Source organism: Anser cygnoides, chromosome 3, assembly GCF_040182565.1.
Source record: "Anser cygnoides isolate HZ-2024a breed goose chromosome 3, Taihu_goose_T2T_genome, whole genome shotgun sequence".
NCBI lineage: Eukaryota > Metazoa > Chordata > Aves > Anseriformes > Anatidae > Anser > Anser cygnoides.
The window spans coordinates 118,028,867-118,047,742 of record NC_089875.1 but is presented as its reverse complement, the minus strand read 5'-3'; the positions used below and the strand labels follow the sequence as shown (position 1 = coordinate 118,047,742).

The window sequence follows — 18,876 nt, the reverse complement described above, 5'->3', positions numbered from 1 at the left end:
AATACCCTTCTGATCCAGCAGTATTTCCACCTGTTCTCGTCTTACCTAATGTACCAGGAAATGTCGCTACCATGTATTATTTAATATTAGTGTACACAATAATCTTTTAATCTTTATTCGATTCTGGGTAAAAGTATAATTTGCAGAAATATCCTTTTCTCTTTCTTTAAATTTTACGCTATGGGATTGATATAAAGAAGCCATAGCATGAACAGGAAATTGGCCCAAGACATTTTTACCGCCATGGAAAAATTAATGGGCAAGATTCCAACTTGGTTACAACAATGTCAATCTGGAGACAAGTCAGTAGCTAACTGAGTTTAATTTCATTGCTGGGAATTAAGATAAAGTGTTTCTACAACTGGATGTGTCAATCATTAGCAGAGAGCCTTTGTACCTGGCATTCACATTGACTTCAAATTTCACATCTAAGTAGCAATACATACAAAACTCATTTCAGAGTATTTCATCTGTTCCAACACAAGAAGTGGGAGGAAATAAATAAATGAAACCTCCTTCTTAGAAGTGCACATGATAAATGCACTGTTCCTTCTGGTCACCATTTGGATTTTATAATACCTGTGACACTGAGTCACCTGGTCCTATCAGGAAACAGAAGGGCTATAAATCATGCTCCAGTGAAGAACTCCAGTCACTTCCACAACCACCTGCAGAAGGACTGAAGAAGCTTCCAGTCTTCCTGGAAACAAAAGGTAGGATTTATAATGAATTATTTGCTTAAATTATTACAACTCTAATAATGTATTAATATGTAACCTACTATCAAAAAGCTTCTGGTCTCCTCAACCATTTAGGGCAGTTATAGAAAGAGGATTTTATTCAATGAAAAGTGAGGATTCAATAGGCAATACTGTAGTGCAAGTTGGGAAAAAAAAAAAAAAAAAGAGAGAGAGAGGCAAAAAAATGAGAAGAAAAAAAAAAAGGAAAAAAAAAAGTTCAACAGATGAACAACCAAAAAAGAGGTGTAGCTAACATCACTTATTTTCAGAGTGGGGAAATTATCTCCTTGTACAAATTACCGCTCTTGTGCGAAGTGGCTGCTAATCATATAATCATTGAATATCCTGAGTTGGAGGGAACCTGTGATGATCGAGTCCATCTCCTGAGACCACACAGGGCAACCTAAGAGTTAAATCATATATCTAAGAGCATTGTTCAAACACTTCTTGAACACATGCAGGCTTGGTGCCATGACCACTTCCCTGGGGAGCTTGTTCCAGTGCTTGAACACCTTCTCTGTGAAGAACTTTTTACTAACGTCCGATCTGAACTTCTCTGGTGCAGCTTTAAGGCTTTCCCTTGTGTCCTGTCTCTGGTCTCCAGTCAGACTTTGTGCAGTAATGCTGTACAAGTGAAATGACAGCTTGTGTTAATCCATTTCAGGCCTTTTTCAAGGATAATAAAAATTAATGGGGATGTTATTTTGTAATATAAATTCATTTATATGAATAATTTAGGATATAACAGTTTTATTATTTCATGAAGTGAACACTTAGAGAAAGGATGGGAAAAACATATCCACACAAGTTTCTTTCAGTGTCAGGTCTCTGTACACAGATGGAGTTGCAGAAAAGTCAGCAAGACTTGGCACATGTCCCAATTTATGTCTGATTGAGGGGGAGCAGGGGAGAGGGATAGAGAGACTGATTTTAGGACCAGTGCCTAGAAATTAATGCAGAGCAATTAAATTTACATCTCTCAAGCTATAAGCATTTGGTTGAAACCAGTGGGATTGCCAAAAGTATGTTGGTATCTTGGAGCAATCAATCCACTGGTTCTTAAAAAACATTCTAATGGCATTTTCCAAATTGTATCATGTATTAAATTACCGATTATATTTAACTGCAATTTAATTCATTGAAAATATTATAGTGAATGAATATTTTGGCTCTTTTTAAGTTAGCTTTTTCAGTTTGTTCACAAAATAGAAAGGTTCACAATTTAAATGGTTATCTTTCGATTGAAACAAAATGTTTAATATCACATGTTTTACACGCAAAAAGATTTGTTATCTATCTGCATATCAGCACATTTTTCACTAGATGAAAAAAAAAAATGTATTTTTGCTTGTAACTTGAGTAGAGATTAAAATAATTATCTATTTACTTTTAGTTAGAAATCAAGTGAAAAGAATTGCTTTTCATATTATTGGGAGTATAATCTTCTGTCATTAAACTTATAGGTTAGATGCACTGCAAAGTTTTGTAAAGGTTCTGAGAAACAACAAAAAAAAATAAAGAAAGAAAAGAAAACTTAAAAATAAAAAAGAAAAAGAAAACTTCAGTGATCCTAAAGAGCTTTGAGGAGTCACAAGTTATGTCAAAATTAAACAATACATAAACCAATACCAAGAATAGGAAATCAATAACTTACACTGTTAGTTATCAGAATAGTTCCCAGTAGAGTTCCCAGATCAGCTGGATCTTAACTATAAGCACTTGGACAAAGCCACACTACTTTGGAGACTGTGTGAGTTTGAATGTACAGAAGTGTTTATTCTGCCTGCATTTTGTCCTCTGAGCTACAGAGCAGCTCCCCGCGGGGTCTAGTTTCCCAGTGCAGACATGACCAGAGATCCCACTCTGAGAGGCTTTGCTCTTCAGCAGAGCTGGAGCAGGTCCCCTGCCTGCAGGCTAGGGACAGTGTGTCTCCTCCTGTGCAAGGTAAGCAAGCTGGTGAGGAAAATGGGTCTTGCTGTACCATTTGGAAAAGGGCAGTGTTTTCTCGCCTCATGTTCTCCATGAGCAGGAGCACCTTGTGTTTTATATAAAGCAGTTGCCTCAAGGTAAAGGGGCTTTGCTGAGTATGGAAAGATCAGCAAACCCAACTGGCCTTTCTCCAGGGATAAATTAAAACTAAACCCAGCAGCCCTTCAAGACCAAATAAGAAGTTAAGCTAATAAGACATCTCTGTGGCAACATGCCTATAAACTCCCTTGGAGTTCTAAGATGGGAAAACTGCCAAAATAAGTAAATTCCACTCTAGTCACCTGCTTGCCTGCCCAAGGTAGCTAAGCAGAAACAGGCTGAACGTAACTCTTATGACTGATTGCAATCAGACAACAAAATTTTAAAGTAACCTTATTACCCTCTGGATCACTGTCATAGGACAGAATGAAGCCTTTACTCTCCTTCCTAAGCAAGTAGTTTTGGTCAATCCAAAGTCTGGTTGTTGCTTTTTCACTTAGAGAAAGCACCCGTTTCTTTTGTGATTACACACTACCTGCACTCTGATCAAATGTTTTCTTAAAAAATTAATAAAGTAAGTAAAAATCTTTCTGAAACAACTCTTCCCCAGGACGGCAGTGCTGTTCCATTTCTGGTCCATCCAGTTCTGTCCCAGCTTACGTGAGTTTTTGAAGTGCTTTGAAGTCATTTAGGAAGGGTTTTGACTCCAGACCTGGAAACCTGGATGTAGAGGTCTGCACATGGGCTGTCTAATGACCCTTTCCACCAATGCAGTCCAATCAAAGCAGGCAATGGGGAGAAGGCAGTTTCAGAGTAACACAGCCACAAACAAGCCAAAAGCAGCATCCGCAGCAGGGTGATTTGCAGAAGTTTTTCTACAGAAAGAGAAGCATGAATATCCTCTTGTACTGTGAATTTATTTGGAGGTATTCAACTAGGATTAGTCCAAGAAGTATGAGACACAAAGCAGCTGATTCACAGAAATTCTGAAAATGAGAGAAGAGAAGGAAGAAAGAAAGAATCCGTTACCTTTCTAGTTGCGGGAAAGCTTGGAGATACACGGGAGAAAGATGTGTTATATGTTCAGAGAAATAAAAGCTCCATAAAGAGAAGAAAAAAAAATAAAAAAACTGTCTTCTCTTTTCAGAGATGATTCTGCCAATAGTGTTCCTGGGTCTTGCAGCTGTGCTGTCTCCATCCACTGGACAGGTAGGATCTGTTCTTTGTACTGAGAAAATCTGGATGGGGCCTGAGGGACTACTGGTCTGACTGAATTTTTTTTTCCTATACACACCAATCATATGCAGAAAAAGTCTGATGAGATATATAGGATCTGGAAAGCATTTATCCTCAAAGGCAAAATTTCAAAGCAGCAGAGTGCATCCATGCTTGCATAGGCTCGCCGTCACTTAGGAGCTGGATCATCAAGAACTGCACGTCCTGAAATCTCCCACACACTTTCCAAAGATCCAGCCCTCTTCCAGTTAATTCCCCTCAGTTTTAAAGACAGCAATTGCCTAACAATCTCCCTCTCTCATCCCACAGGACCTGAGCTATGTGCCTCTCCCTTTGCTCACAGTCCCATCCTCTCAACAGGTATCGCTGATTTCCCTCAAGCGGCTAAACGGACTAACATACTCAACATCCACTTAGCGGTTCCTCCCACCCACACTTAGTCTGAAGTTGGAAGTTTGATATTTGTGCTTCAGAGATATAGATGTGACTGAAGGCTTGACTATGTTTTTCCCGTCTGTAACCACTCAACTAAAACTACTACTTCTTTCTATAAATCTCGCTTCTCTAAAAGCTATGTAAACACTAAAACTTTTTTAACTACATGAAGTGGAGAGTGCAAATGATGTGCTTTGTTCATGATTAGTCCCTCCGGAGTTAAACAAAAGAGTAAGTTATCACAGGATCAAAACTTTATGGCTGAATGAGATTTAATGGAGTATAAATAAAAAACATAAACAGGAAATGTCTTTCAAATTTTCGTGTCTAGAAGAACTATTAGATGCTGGAAAGATAATATTGAATATGATTGGATTATCTTGATCAGTGAAAATAAATATATACAAAGAAGCTTTTGTTACAACTATTGGCAGTGCTATTATACTGCTAAAAATGTCATCAATAATAAACACATTGTGGGTGTTCATCCATGGGCTCAGTTTACTAGTTACCTCATCAAGTTAGTCACTGATGAGTATGAAGTGCAGTATGACAGAAATATCAGTAGCAACTAAGACATGATAAAACATAATACAGAACAACAGCCTAAAAAATATGATGGGAATTTTTAATTTCTGCTTTCCATAATGCCATCTAGAAGACTAATGGCAAAGATTGTAAAGAGTCAGAGTTGTTCATATGGCTATTTTTTAATTAGAAAACATATTAAAAAATTGAGAAATACCATCAGTTATAGCAAGAGTGGACAAAAATCTACAGCATGAAAAATATTAACACAGTATTTTTAGGATCTCCTGATGAAGTACCACAAGAGGTCTGTGATGATCCCGTGGTTAAACAAAGAATAAATAAATAAACAAACAATCAAACAAAAAAGCCATCAACTGGCTAGTTTAAAATGCCAAAGAAGAGGAACACATCATAAATGGAGTCATGTGTTCATCTGATTTTTAGATCCTGTTTCCCCAAAACATTATGAAGTATGAATGGCACAAGAGATCTTCCAAGATATTCTAGTCATCTCCACAGGGCTGGCACATAGGACGAAGGAACCAGTGGTATTTTAATTGCCGCTAACCACTCAAAGTGCTACTTTGCCTGGGAGCTCCCCTAGAAAAACTTAGGGGACAAAGCATATCACAGTACCTCCTCTGTTACAAGGATCAACTCCTTCATTGATATTAGTTATTTGGTATTTTAATATTTCCTAGACAGTATGCAGCATTAGTTACATTCACATAAATATATATATATGCAACTTTTGCTTTCAATTTAGGTACCTGAAGCTTTCACTGCTCTGATAACTACCAATCCTGATCAGCAAAAGCTAATTGTTGACAAACACAATACGCTCAGGAGAGGAGTAAACCCGACTGCCAGCAACATGTTGAGGATGGTAAGTTGTGTGCTGTAAATCTATCGGCACTGAGGAATGGACCCCGTGAGAGCTACAGAACTGTATAAAAGGTCAATTTATTTTATTTAGCAACAAATGCACCCTCCACACCTTTCCTAGGGACCTAGCACAGCAACTACCAGGAGAAATATAAAATTGCACAGATGGAAAGAAAAAAAAGGTTTGGAAGATTTTGTGGTGTATGAACAGTAATGTGTCTTTCTTTTGGAGGAGAAAGAAAAGGGAGGAAAAGGAGGAGCCACAACATTGTTCATTCCTTTCTGATGTATTCTTTGTCATTCTTCACAGTTTCTAGTCAATTCCTGGGTGCACAATAAATCCATTTCTACTCCCAGCACCACCACCCCTGCTAAAATAGGGGTTTGCATATAATTTTCTGATTCAAAGTGTAGTTTCCAAGTTTTGTTGCTTCAGGAGCGGTTCGTCAGTGCTTAATGCCTGAATGACTCAGATTTTCTTCTTTCATTCTTTCTTCTTTCATGAAGGAATGGAACCTTGCAGCTGCAACTAATGCTCAAAACTGGGCAAATCAATGTTCTCTCAGTCACAGTCCTTCAAGCCAGAGGAAAACCAGTAAGTAAAGAATGAATGCTCACTGAATGATGTCATTTACAATATTAAAGTAACCAATTTGGGAGCATGGGATTTCTAAATTAGCTGATATCAAAATGAAGCTGAAATAATTCATTTACTTATTTTCATCTTTGTAGATTCATATCTTCTGAGGTGAGACTACATACTCAGCTAAATATATTTTATAATTTTATAATAGTTTATAATATATTATATATTATAATGTAATTGTTTCATGTACTTTTTTTGGTATAACTTTATTTTTATAATTGTGATTTCATAATGTGATGATGTGATTCACATTTCTAACTGAAAATGTCCACTAAGTAATGACATAAACCAGAATTGGTCAGTGTATATTCCTGTACATTAAATGTAAGCAGATGGAAAAAAAAATTCTTCTAAGACATGGTTCATTCATCCTAATCTTTAGGATTGTATGGAGTGAAACTTAAAGCTGTACATTTTTTTTCTAGATTTTTTTGCTCTAAATTTTGTTCAGAAAACAAAATATGAAGCAAAAGCTCTTACCCAAAAATACTTGTACCAAAAAAGTATAAGTCCAATGGAAATTGTATGATATATTGTCACCAATTCATTTAGTTATCAAATTTATGTTAAATTACCAATCTCTGAGAAAAAAAAAAAAAAGTGTGTGCAAAATTTCTGGTCTTACATTTCCCATTAATTGCCTTCCTCAAGCACTACTTTCCTTATCAAACTTTTAAGTTGATGGAAAGCACTGAACAATTTGTGAGATTTTTATTTTTGTTTTAATTTATCTTTTAAATTATTTGACTAAGCATTTGAGATATCATTTACATTCAATGTTTTTTATTGGTGCATGGGACAAAAATAGATTTCTAGATGTAAATCTGTCCAGTAAGTAAGAAGAATTTAGTCCTTTTCTCATCTCAGTTGCATCGGTTTTACATGAGCATATCCAATTTTCTTCAGTGGCTGAAATAAATAAATAAATAAATAAGTGGTGAGAAAATATACACTTTCAGTATCTCCATTAGAAAGAAGAAAATCTTGATCCAATTTTCTGCCTAAACGAGCTTGCAAGGGCTGGATTTAACTGTCTGGGATGGACGGGGAAGAGAGTGAAGGTCCAAAACCTACTGATGGTGCTAAAGTGCATAGATGCTGAGACAAGATTCAAAACTTTTAAATCCCCTGGCACCTTGCTTTAACCTATAACTATCTGGGAGGCTCATGTAAACACTTCAGTCATTGGATATTGAGGTTACAGCTACAGCACATTAGCAATAGCTATGATCAGTGGCCACTGTGGTATTTACTGCTGGCTTCTGTATATACTGTATAAGATGTGGACTGACCTTCAGTTCTCATGCTTTTTGTCTAAAAATAAAATAAAATAAAAATGAATTCAGTGGTTCTTGCTAAAGTGAACCCCACATGAGAAGTGATGCATATGTAGTAAGGTTGGTCAGGGCACTAGACCTGAATAAAAACAGGAGGCAAATACACGACACAGTAGACACCTTAGTGTGTACCAGAAGTAAAGTTTGAATTATTGTGATTTTCCCAAGATTACAGGACTGTGAACTGAATGATGATTAGAGCTGCCACCTTCCAAATATCAAAAATACAGTCACGAATCTATTACAGTGCACATGTGCATGTGTATCTACTGACACGTACAAGGTCTGTCAACAACTAAAACTACCAGCCAAACAGGTTGGCCACGCTGCAAATCGGTCAGATGACTTCAGAATTGACAAAAGGTGGTGTCATGGAACCAGAAAAAAATCCCTGCCATCCCTTCTGGGATGAAAGCTGCCAGGGATCTCAGAGCAACTTTTACTTGTTCTCACACGTGCATGTTTTCTTCATTTCTCAGTCCCTTTTTCTTTTCAGATGTAGATTGTGGTGAAAATCTCTACATGTCAACCGCTCCTTCCTCATGGTCAGATGCTATTCAGGCCTGGTACAATGAGGAGAAAGATTTCAAATACGGAGTAGGAGCAACAACAAAAGATGCTGTGATTGGCCATTACACTCAGGTAGATGCAACCTCTTTATATTCCATGCTGAATAAATAAAAATCCATGTCAGCCAAGCAATATTTACCCTCTCATATTTAAATACAACGAGTACAATAGAGATATGAAAGTTACACCAACGAAAAACAGAATTTAAAAGACTTAAGTGTCATTTCAATTTTTTCATAAAGTATACTAGAAGTCGGTGCTTTGGTTTAAATTGCTAGATTACACCAAATCCGGTTAAGTATTAAGTGAGTTTATGTGCAGCAAGTGGAGAAGCTGGAATAGATTTACAAAGGGAGTTAAAATAGATGTAGTCATCCCAACCACCCCACTCCCCAAAAACCATGGCTGGGTGTCATGAGATGTGTCATGGTGCCCCCCACCCCCCACCCAGTCTACTCTGATGGCAGATATTGAATAGTTTGTCCACTGGGAGAAAGCTCAGTAATTTTGACCTTTTAAAATTTGTAATTATTTATTGTGCATTCTGCTCTACTGTTTTTCCTACAGTACCAGGGATATGGATTGTTATTCTGCCATCATCACCTTTGGTTTTGTTTCCCTTCAGCAAAGTCTCCAACCATGCACACACTTAGTCACGTGTATGACATGACACACAAACAACTATTTTTGCACACAGAGTAAAGATACAAGTATTTCAAAGCTTCAGGAAGATAAAATGGGAAGAAACATTTGTTTGTTTAACATTCGAAAATTTCTCAGACACTGGAAGAATAGGGTTATTAAATTATCAGGAAGGAAATATATATAGTTATGCTATGATCTATGGAGTTCCACTACTTCAGAGAGTTCCCAGTTGGAAAGTGGCTTATGATAACTTCCTCTGTTCAACTGCATATACAAAATTTTACACCATCTTTTGTGTTTACAGCATCTTCTTCAAGAGTTGTAATTAAATGAAAATACACTACGTCAAGACAGTTTAGCATAAAACTTTATATATATATATATGATAAAATTTTGTAATTATACCCTAAAATGTTATTTGATTGAGGGGTGAAAGCAGGTAAAAAAATGCTTTACCAACAAGATGGGACTAATATTTACTATAAATGTTAGATATAAAGGACTTAACTTGGTTGCAAATGTTTCTTTAATGCATAACTTACTTCAATTATTTTCAATTGTATTTGTTTTTCATTCTCCAATGATCTTTATTCTTATATCTGCAGGTGGTTTGGTACAAGTCTTACCAAATTGGATGTGCGGTTGCTTACTGTCCTAATAGTAACTATAAGTACTTTTATGTGTGCCAGTACTGCCCTGCGTATGTATTGATTCTGCTACTGAAATTTCTTATTACATTATCAAAATAAGACAGAAGACAGGAAATTTGTAACACAATGCATCACTCACAACTCAGGAACAGGTCTAAGGAACGTATTAAGAATATGGACAGAAACATACCTGTGAAAAGAATCCTCAAGCAAGTAAAAGCATAAAACATAATGCTGACACTGATTTTCAGATTAAATTTAATTTGCCCAAAACCCTAATTCTCATCATAGTAGATCACAGATAAATATTTTCCACATTGTCCTTGAAACCTTGGTTCAGAAAGGCATATTGGTATGTACCATAATACTATTTGGGGGGAGGGGGAAAAATTTTAAGGCAGAGTGAGGTTTTATAAACTTTGTGTAAAATTGATTTCCATATTCACATTCTAATATATATAAATAACTTGACCTATAAAATAAAGATTTAGCATATATTAATATATGTATGCATCCATATAATTAAGTTTTACTCTCAGATATGTTATAGTGAGTTTATAGTTTATTTTAGTAATGGTTATGTTTCAGGGGGAATAGGGTAGATTTAATGAAGACACCCTACAAAGAAGGAAAACCCTGTGGTGACTGCCCTAATGCTTGTGACAACGGATTATGCAGTAAGTTTTAAGCATTTTAATTGTGACACAGGTAAAGTTGATACTGTAAAAAATACCAATTAGTTTATGCAAATGGGAAGTTTTAAAATGATTTGTTCAAATGCCAGGCCAAAAGAAAGGCTATTAATCTCATGCTGTATAGGTTGCCATATTATTACTATTTATTACCTCTTTTATGGAAGAACAATTGCAGTCCCAGGCTTCCTCACATTAGGTGCTTTACCTGTGTAGGACGACTTGTGGTGTGAAACCCAAAAAGGAGTCTGTAAGACAGGTGGGCAAATGTTAAATGGTAGCTGATTTTATGTCCATTGGGATGCAGATACCCTCCACTTTTTGGACCCACAGGGATAGATAAAGATATTCATATGACCCAGATACTTTAATTAAAGATGACAATGTCTGGATCTCCATACGGAAGCTCTCACAAGTACTTCTTAGTGTAAGAAGATCCATTGACTGCAATGAGGTCAAAATACCTTGTAAGTTCAGCAACAAACCTTGAAAAAAAGCTAGGAATACTGTATATGTGGTCAAAATCTTGGACACTACTGTGGAGTAAAGAGCAACAAATAGGAAAAATGAGAGATTAAAGAAATATCAATGAAAATATATATTGAAATATATATTATATATATGAAAATATAAGAAATATCAATGAAAATATTCTGAAAGGAAACACTGTAGATTTTTATTTCCAATTTGTGATTAATTTTGTGTTTTTATTCATTTTCACAGCCAATCCTTGCAAGTTTCAGGATCTTTATTCCAATTGTCCTGGATTGGTAAATGATTACGGATGTGCCAATACCTTTGTTATGCAGAACTGCCCAGCTTCCTGCCAATGCAAAACTGAAATAAAATAAAATTAAAGGCTCATCTCCTCCCTTCCCAGTCATCCATAACTTCATAACTTCTTTCACAAAAACAAAGAATATCCTTCCATGTATGCAGGAAGACTGACTTCAGTCCAGTGATACAAATGAGGAAGAGCTACAGGCCAATGTTATCTTCTATTCACATAATGCTCTGGAAATGTAGTGGAGGTGTTAATTGAAATTTGGCATTTGGATATCAGACATATATACTGATCAGCTTCTCACATCTTTGTTTTCACAAAATGTTATTAAAGGAGCACTGACTGATTTTCTGTTCCATAAAGTTCCATATGTTTTTTATGTTCTTAGCATACTAATGGAACTAATCTTAACTTTACCAATATTTTGAATTTGTGTTCTGTAAACTGGACCAGAAGATGAATGGCATTACCTGAAATATGTAATTCTCAAAAAAAAAAGTAAAATAAAACAAATTAGGAGAGCAGAGCAGCTTCCACTAGTACTATACTAGTTTGTAATGTTGTAATGTGTCTTTTGCTGACATACTTTCTGCTGTAAAATAGTTACATCTATTGCTTAAAAAAAAAAAAAGTACAGTTCATTTATATTAATGATCCTTTCATATATGTGATCAAATATGCGATTACACTTAGCACAAATACAGATAACCAAACCTGCTCTCTAATCAAAAAGAACAGCCTGATAAAATGGTTTAATTCACAAAAAGAAATTGCCAAAGGGGATGGTTCCTGTGTTTGGAAATTTTCCTTTTAATAACAAGTAGGTGTATCCTCCAAACTTACTTTTTGAATGACTTCTTTTGCTGTATCAATCATTAAATTGTTAATTCCTCACTCACCAATTCATTTTAGTTTTCATTCTTTTTTATTACCATGAAATACAGTTCACTTCCACCAACTTTTTGACTTTATCAACATGGAGTCTTGAAAGGAACCCAATTCTTTAGCAAAGAAAGCAGAAACCACTAATATGAGAAACTGGAGGTTTCCTAGTCAAAAACAGCAGTCAGGCAAACAGCTTTTCTTCAGAATCTCTTTCAGAGAGAACAGACGCTTCTACAAATAACATGCAATACCTGCTTTTGTGACCTTTGGGAAGCAACTGTTCTGCTGCAGAGTCAACAATAGGACTACATGTTATTTTAGCCTTACCTTACAGTAGTTTCACCTTCCAATGCTCTTTTAATAAGGAAGCTCCTGTCATAATTAACATTTCAAGTCCCAGAGATTTTGGCACAAGAATTTCAGCACACATTTCTGACTCACTGATTGCAGTGGCAATTTCAGTACATATTTCTTACTCATTAATTTCTGTGGCATTTCTGCTAGTACTGAAAGGTGAGCTCTAAATTCAAAGCCTGGTTTCACAATTCAAAGAGCTTATTGTTTTGTTGTTTGTTTCAATGCGTTTTTTTTCCTCATTCATTTCCACCGCTTTTTCCCTCCATGTTATACTGCCCTCTCATTTGGGTACCTCTCTACTAGCAAATTAAGCAATGCTGGGATATAGGTATGAGCACTGTATACGAGTGCCCGCACTCTCAAATTGTTAGCACAGATCCAAATAAAAATGATGACAATGCAATATATAATCCAGTGGTTGTCATGGAATAGGGTAGACCAGCTACACCCCACTCTAACAAAAGTCCGTCTACCTTTAGTAATGGGACTAGAGACCTATTCCCTTCTATCTTAACCCATAAAACAAGAAATGATTTCTCAGTCACTCACAACAGGAAATAAAAGTAGTCTAGTGAGGTAAAAATCAGCCTTTCTACATCTCACCTGTGAGGGTCCAGGGAACAAAAGGTCAATAAGCATAATTTAGATATCCAGGAAGATAATGGACCAAATTGTTTACCAGTCATTTTGTAGTCAGTAGAGCGTAAAACACTAGCATAGATTTGTCACAAGCTAATCTTGCCAACCAATGCAACTTTCTCCTTTAATGAGGAACTAGATCTAGAGGACTTTGTCTTGACGTTGGTAGCACATTTGACAAACCCATAAAAGATCTTTTCAAACTAGGGAGATGTGGTTCAAAATAAAGTAATAAGACACAGCACATACATGCTGTTGAACACACAACCACGATGTTCCTGTAGAGGGAGCTGGGACCAAGGCCTCTAGCTGTTGGGTGTCCTCACAGACTGACAATACCCAAATCAGGAGCTAATTACACAGTTCTCACAAGTAATGCCCACGACCTTTCCTAGCCTCAAGTCACAATCATGGCTTAAGAACACCCACAATATGGAAAACCTTCACTGTATGACTTTCTTGGGTACAGGAGTTCTCATTTACCACGAGCCCATTTAAGGCATTTTTTTAGGACAAAAATAAGCTCCAAGTTCCCAGATTCCATCCAAAAAAAAACATTAAGAGCCAATTCTGTTCTAAGAAATTTACCAGAACTTTAATCCATAACAGTTTGGTATAAAATAAATAAGTGATACTTAAAAGACGCAAAATCTGGAGAGGTAATACTGGTAGAGCAGGAAAACCATGATATCCAGAGCTAGGCTACAGAGACATTAGTTTGCTTCTGTTTGGTGCTAGTAAAAGATTTAAAAGCCATTATAACAGATACATCATAATGATTGCACGGCTGTGTGCATTGTCTCTGATCCTTGCAGCAACTACAGATTCCACATCAGATCATGCCTTTCTCCTAGCACACCTCATTCTTGGGGAGTTTTATCTTTCAAGGCGGCACCCTCAAAACCCTTCCTGTTTCTACCAGGGATCCAGAGCAGACAAGGAACTGCCATGGGAGGGCCAATGGAAAGAGGTTATTTCCCATCCTCTTCTTCACCTACTTCAAATGGAGTTCTCTGCAGGCACCTGGCTGCTCTAGGACAACAGTGGCTGAAGTATGCCCCATATGATGGACCTTTTTGGCTCACTGTGGACAAGTACACAGTTTAGAGAGTAAGACATATTCCAGCTACAATAATTCTCTCACTTGTGCAATGGTGTAATGGACAGGAATAACCAAGCTTATCATAGGCACTGTTCAGCTAAGCAGTATCCTGCCTCTCACCATTACAAAAATAATGTCCTTTAATGGCAGACAGGCAGAAAAATCCTGTGATTTTGCTCTTTCTCTATATTTGATATTCAGCAGTCATAATATCCTTTTAGCACTGAAACAGAAACTTTAATGTCATTTTGAAAATGAATCATCCTTAGTTATGATAATGCTGGATGTTCTCAGAATGCGTGTAGTCTTCTGAAAACTGAAAGATGAATATATTTTACAACCCTTCATGCTGTAGGCCTTGATTCACTTATTTGTAGAATTTGAAGAAATGTTCTTGAAGCCTGCAAAGCAAAAATGTGCAGTAAGCCTTCAAATGTGTGCCTAAGCCTTGATTGATTTGACACTTTAAAGTGTTACAACATTTCAAAGGTGAGGATGCAAAACTGTGTTGAAATCATGCTATGTGCAGTGGGTTTGAAAAATCCCTCCCAAAACTGAGGACTGCCACATTTAGACTCTCTTAGGCTGCATAATGCAACAATTCTTCCCCACATTCAAGAAAAAGATATTGTGCATGTATTAAAATAAAAATTGTTCTCCATGAAAGGTAGTTGAAACAAAGTGTACATCCATTAAAGTAAAATATGTCCAAGAAGGATCCCTAATTTTTAAATAATGCCTTTATCAAGGAGCTATCTTTCCATAACCTGGCAGGTGGCAGGAAAATAGTGTTTAGCAACACACCCAATAGACTTATGAGAGAAGTAAATTTTAGGTAAATGACAATGCTCTCCAAAGACTGGCTAGACCTATTATAACTTCCAAACTATATCAGGCATAATAAACAACAAGAGAAAAGTGACCCCACATTATCTTTTTCAAGACTATTTTCACATGAATAGGCTTTTATTTTTATTTAATTTTGCCTGCACCTCTTTATTTCTATCCAACTGAAATCTAAGGAAAAAACTCCACACAGTCCAACAGAGCTAGAAAATATACAATCATGTACGCTTGATATAAGGAACATTATATCTTTGAGAGCAGGCACAACAAAACAAAAAATCTCATAAATTCAAAAAAGTTGAAAACAGACTTCTGACAATGTAATGCCTTCAGTGCATTCCTTTCGCTGCTTTCTTCAGATATGAAGAGGAAACTCTATTATTTTAATCTGCCTGACAGCTTTCAGCAAAGCATGGTCTTTCACATATCACAAAGGCAAAAACGTACTTAATGCAAAAGACACATCGTCATTGGATAATAAAGTTCACTAACCTTACTATTTTAAAACATGCTAATGAAATTTAACATCCTGCACACTATTTTTAATATATTAAATTTTCCCCCTTTTTCACAATAAACGTATTAATATTTGAGTAAGACAAGAAATGTAGGCTCACCAGTCATTACCAACAGCCTGCTAAGCAAGAATACACGAATGCATTGACCAAAATGCCACAACTTCCATAGTATTCAAATACAGCCTTGAAGAAAATCCTATGTACTGAATGGAAGGACAGCTATTTGAAATGCATTCACAAGTAGCTGAAATTGCATGGTAGATAAAACCTTCTGATCCACAGTTAAATTTAACTTGATGATAATTATAAAGGGAGGCTACAGTGAGCTAAAAAGATTGTGAGTATAGTACCATAATGAAGTTGCATTTACAATTCTCAAACTTCTGATTTTGATCGCTACATTGAGGAAATGCATTGATTTTTAGTGCATTTTTGGCTGCAGTTTTGTAGAACCATGTAGATTTGGCTTAATCTTCTCTCACATACTTATGTAAACCCAGAAAAATTAATTGGAATCATCAGCTTACACAAGACAAAGAAATCTCCATTTTTTATTTTTCCCATCCAGTTTTTTTACTTCCAGGTGTGATTTGTCCCTCCATACTGTTTGTCTTCATTTTAACTCATCATACAAAAAATTGATTTTATCAAACAGATTTATTCTGAGCATGTCATCATCTTCTACATACCATGTTATATCTGGTGCCAAACTGTCCGGTCACGTTCTGCATCAGCCACATTTTTATTCTGCTCTGCAAGAGTGTCATCAAAAAATATAACTTAATCATCTGAGCAGAAACATGCCTTTTCCACCTATAAGGAGATAACCGTCATTAATTTCCTCACTAATAATTAGCCAAAGACAGGCATTTAGATAAGTTATATGCAGTCAAAAATGAATATTGTTGTAACTCTTCCTATGGCATTTTCAGGTGAATTTCCTGACTGTGCTCATGTGCCTGTTTGCTCTGCTGCATCAGTGTGCTGAACAAGCAAGAAAGTAAAACTATAAAGAAAACAGAAACAATCTAAAGATAGCTTTACACATTTTTAGATTAGCATCTTACCATTTTACAGCCATATAAGAAAACAATGGGTGTGTACTCAGGCTCTTATCAGAGATCTTCAGTAACCTCAGCTGGCCCCAGAAATGCTGCAGAACCTGGTGTTTTACTCCCTGAGATCCCACCTTGGCACCCACAGCCTTCTGTCTAGCACCCAGGTTCCCAGCATGCTATTTTAGGAGAGAGGTAAGTGTCTCCAAATTAGATGCAAATTGCAAACAAAGACTGAGCAAGGAGTGGCCTAATTCAGTTTAAAAGGAAACAAGGTCTGACATGTTTTAATCTTCCCCCACCCTCTGCGCTTTGGCATGCGTAAGGGTTATAGACATCCCTTGGCATGGCAGAGAGCAATCAGAGGAGGATAAGGCCAGACATTTGAATTTGAATTTCCCCCAGATATATATTCCCCCCGGAGCCTTTTGTTAGGATCCTTTTATCTGGCTCCCAGATTCCCCACAAATGAGTACTTGCTATGTTAAGAATAAATGTCTTACCAACATCTTTCAGACTCAAATGGCAGGGACTGTCCCTTGATGTAAATATATTTATTTATTGCTCTGCCTATAATATACTTCAGCCGTAGTTTGCTAGGTTTTTCATTTAGTAGTAGTGTTGTACCAAACAGTTTCTGTCATTTTTTTCCTTAAGCTTTGCTATTTCTGCTATACTGGCTGTTTGAGGAGGTTAAGAATTGGGAAGCTGGTCTATTTTTAAAAAAAAATCCTATAAAAATATACATATTTTTAATCTGGGTAAGCTCCTTAGCACAATTCAACATAAGGCTCAATATCAAGTCCCTTTTGTACAACTAGGAGGCTGCAAAGAGGCAGAAATTAGCTTTGTGGGAAAGAGGGGATAGGGGTGGTTAAAGCCATCACACCTTTTCCTATCCCTACACGCCCTGACAAGGAGTCCCTCCCCAGCTTTCCTGCAGGCCCCTTTAGGCACTGGAATGCTGCTGTAAGGTCTCCCTGGAGCCTTCTCTTCTCCAAGCTGAACACCACCAGCTCCCTCAGCCTGTCATAGCTGTTAAGCTATGATATTACTTCATGCCTAGCTCACAAGTGTGTTTTCAAATGTAATATAGGATCTCTAGTCGTTCAGTGACCTTTGGAAAACAGAGGAAGCCCTATCTTCAGTGGTCTTTTGCAATCCCGTTTTGTAATGCCAGGGTGGCTTCTTCTGCTTTGGTTTCCCTCACAGAGGAATCTCAGCCTCGCAGTCAAATCAAGAGGCAGAACTTCATTTACGTGGGTGACTCTAGCTCTCAGGTTGATTTTCACCTGGTGTTTCATGATGGAAAACCGCTGCAGCTCTGGCTGCTTTGTCAGTTGCCAGAAAATACTAGCAAAGTGATTTTGTTAGCAAGCACAACGCTCTCATCCAACTAGTAACAACATGCAAACGAAAAATTCATAAGGTAACCTACTAGATGTGAGAACTAAAGTAAGACGTCTGTCTGTTCTTTACCAGGTAAAGTGTCGAGACTGAGTTTATAGGGGTGGAATTGAGGGATGAGGGAACAGCAGGCAATAAATAAATAAATAAATAAAATTAGCGAAACAAATGGGATGCCTCATTTGACAGCATCCTGTAAATGAAGCTACATGGGATGGCTTACGCTGATTACCACTGTCAGAGAAAGATCATCTTCAGTATCACCATTATGTTTCCTCCTTACTGAATTGATTACATATCCTAATCTGGCAGAATTGCCAGATTAGGATATGTAAACCCATGGTCTCGCTCAGTTGATGCTTTTCTTGGCTTTACAGTTGCGCAGGCTTGCTACTGTGTCCAGCAAGTACTACAGATACAGAGACAGAAGAGGAAGGGCGATATCTGGGACTGAGATGGACACAGAAAGGAATTGAATCTCTTCCAGCCATAGTGGGAAGCCATCAGATAGCTCCACCTCAGCCTCATTCCACATGTGCTTTTAGAAGAGATGGCTGAGCTCTCTTTTTTCTCCTCAAATCTGTTTCCCCATTTCAGCCATGAGCATGGTCTCTCCCCATCAACAGTGAATTGGTGTGCTTGTCCTTATCAAGTAGGTGTTCTGTGAAAGTAAAGAAATAAAAGGAAATGATAAGGAAGACAGTGGCTGTGGGTGGGAAGTGGTCCAACAGATTCACCTCACCAACAGGAAAGGTGACCTGTGAGCTAACCCCAGGTTGCTCCATGAGTGGAAGCAGCATCTTTTCCCAGTGATTTCTTTGAAAGTACTGAGGTCTTCATGTCTGAGCATCTAATTTAGAAGAAAAGGAAAAACACCTAGCTTATGCAACAAAAACACCTGAGGATAAATCCCCTGTGTGAGGAGAGGAGAGGAGAGGAGAGGAGAGG

General features: G+C 37.1%; 1 protein-coding gene and 1 long non-coding RNA gene across 6 annotated transcripts in view; one reads left to right on the top strand and one right to left on the bottom strand.

Annotated features, from left to right (window-relative positions):
* The window catches only part of LOC106038117 (cysteine-rich venom protein-like), a 36,865-nt gene extending 24,844 nt beyond the window's left edge, over positions 1-12,021 (top strand). The window contains exons 3-11 of one of the 4 annotated variants that reach the window (XM_048065804.2): positions 610-713; positions 3,856-3,917; positions 4,254-4,304; positions 5,677-5,796; positions 6,303-6,390; positions 8,275-8,420; positions 9,599-9,693; positions 10,232-10,320; positions 11,059-12,021. In XM_048065804.2, coding sequence (XP_047921761.2) covers positions 610-713; positions 3,856-3,917; positions 4,254-4,304; positions 5,677-5,796; positions 6,303-6,390; positions 8,275-8,420; positions 9,599-9,693; positions 10,232-10,320; positions 11,059-11,186 — 883 coding nt within the window. In that variant the 3' untranslated portion in view covers positions 11,187-12,021. Of the gene's footprint in view, positions 1-524; positions 714-3,191; positions 3,635-3,855; positions 3,918-4,253; positions 4,305-5,676; positions 5,797-6,302; positions 6,391-8,274; positions 8,421-9,598; positions 9,694-10,231; positions 10,321-11,058 lie in introns of those variants that run through there. The other 3 variants (XM_066995068.1, XM_048065794.2, XM_066995066.1) reach the window with 3 other exon arrangements.
* Positions 7,050-16,986, bottom strand: LOC106038120 (uncharacterized). Of its 2 annotated transcripts, none has more exons than XR_010830684.1 (4): positions 16,534-16,986; positions 16,156-16,218; positions 10,489-10,583; positions 7,050-7,350 (listed from the first exon to the last, which is right to left on the bottom strand). It is a non-coding gene; the product is annotated as an uncharacterized lncRNA (long non-coding RNA). The 2 variants fall into 2 exon arrangements; XR_007163938.2 differs by lacking the exon at positions 7,050-7,350 and adding an exon at positions 7,730-8,341 and having other exon boundaries at positions 16,534-16,983.
* Positions 16,987-18,876: the final 1,890 nt, after the last annotated feature.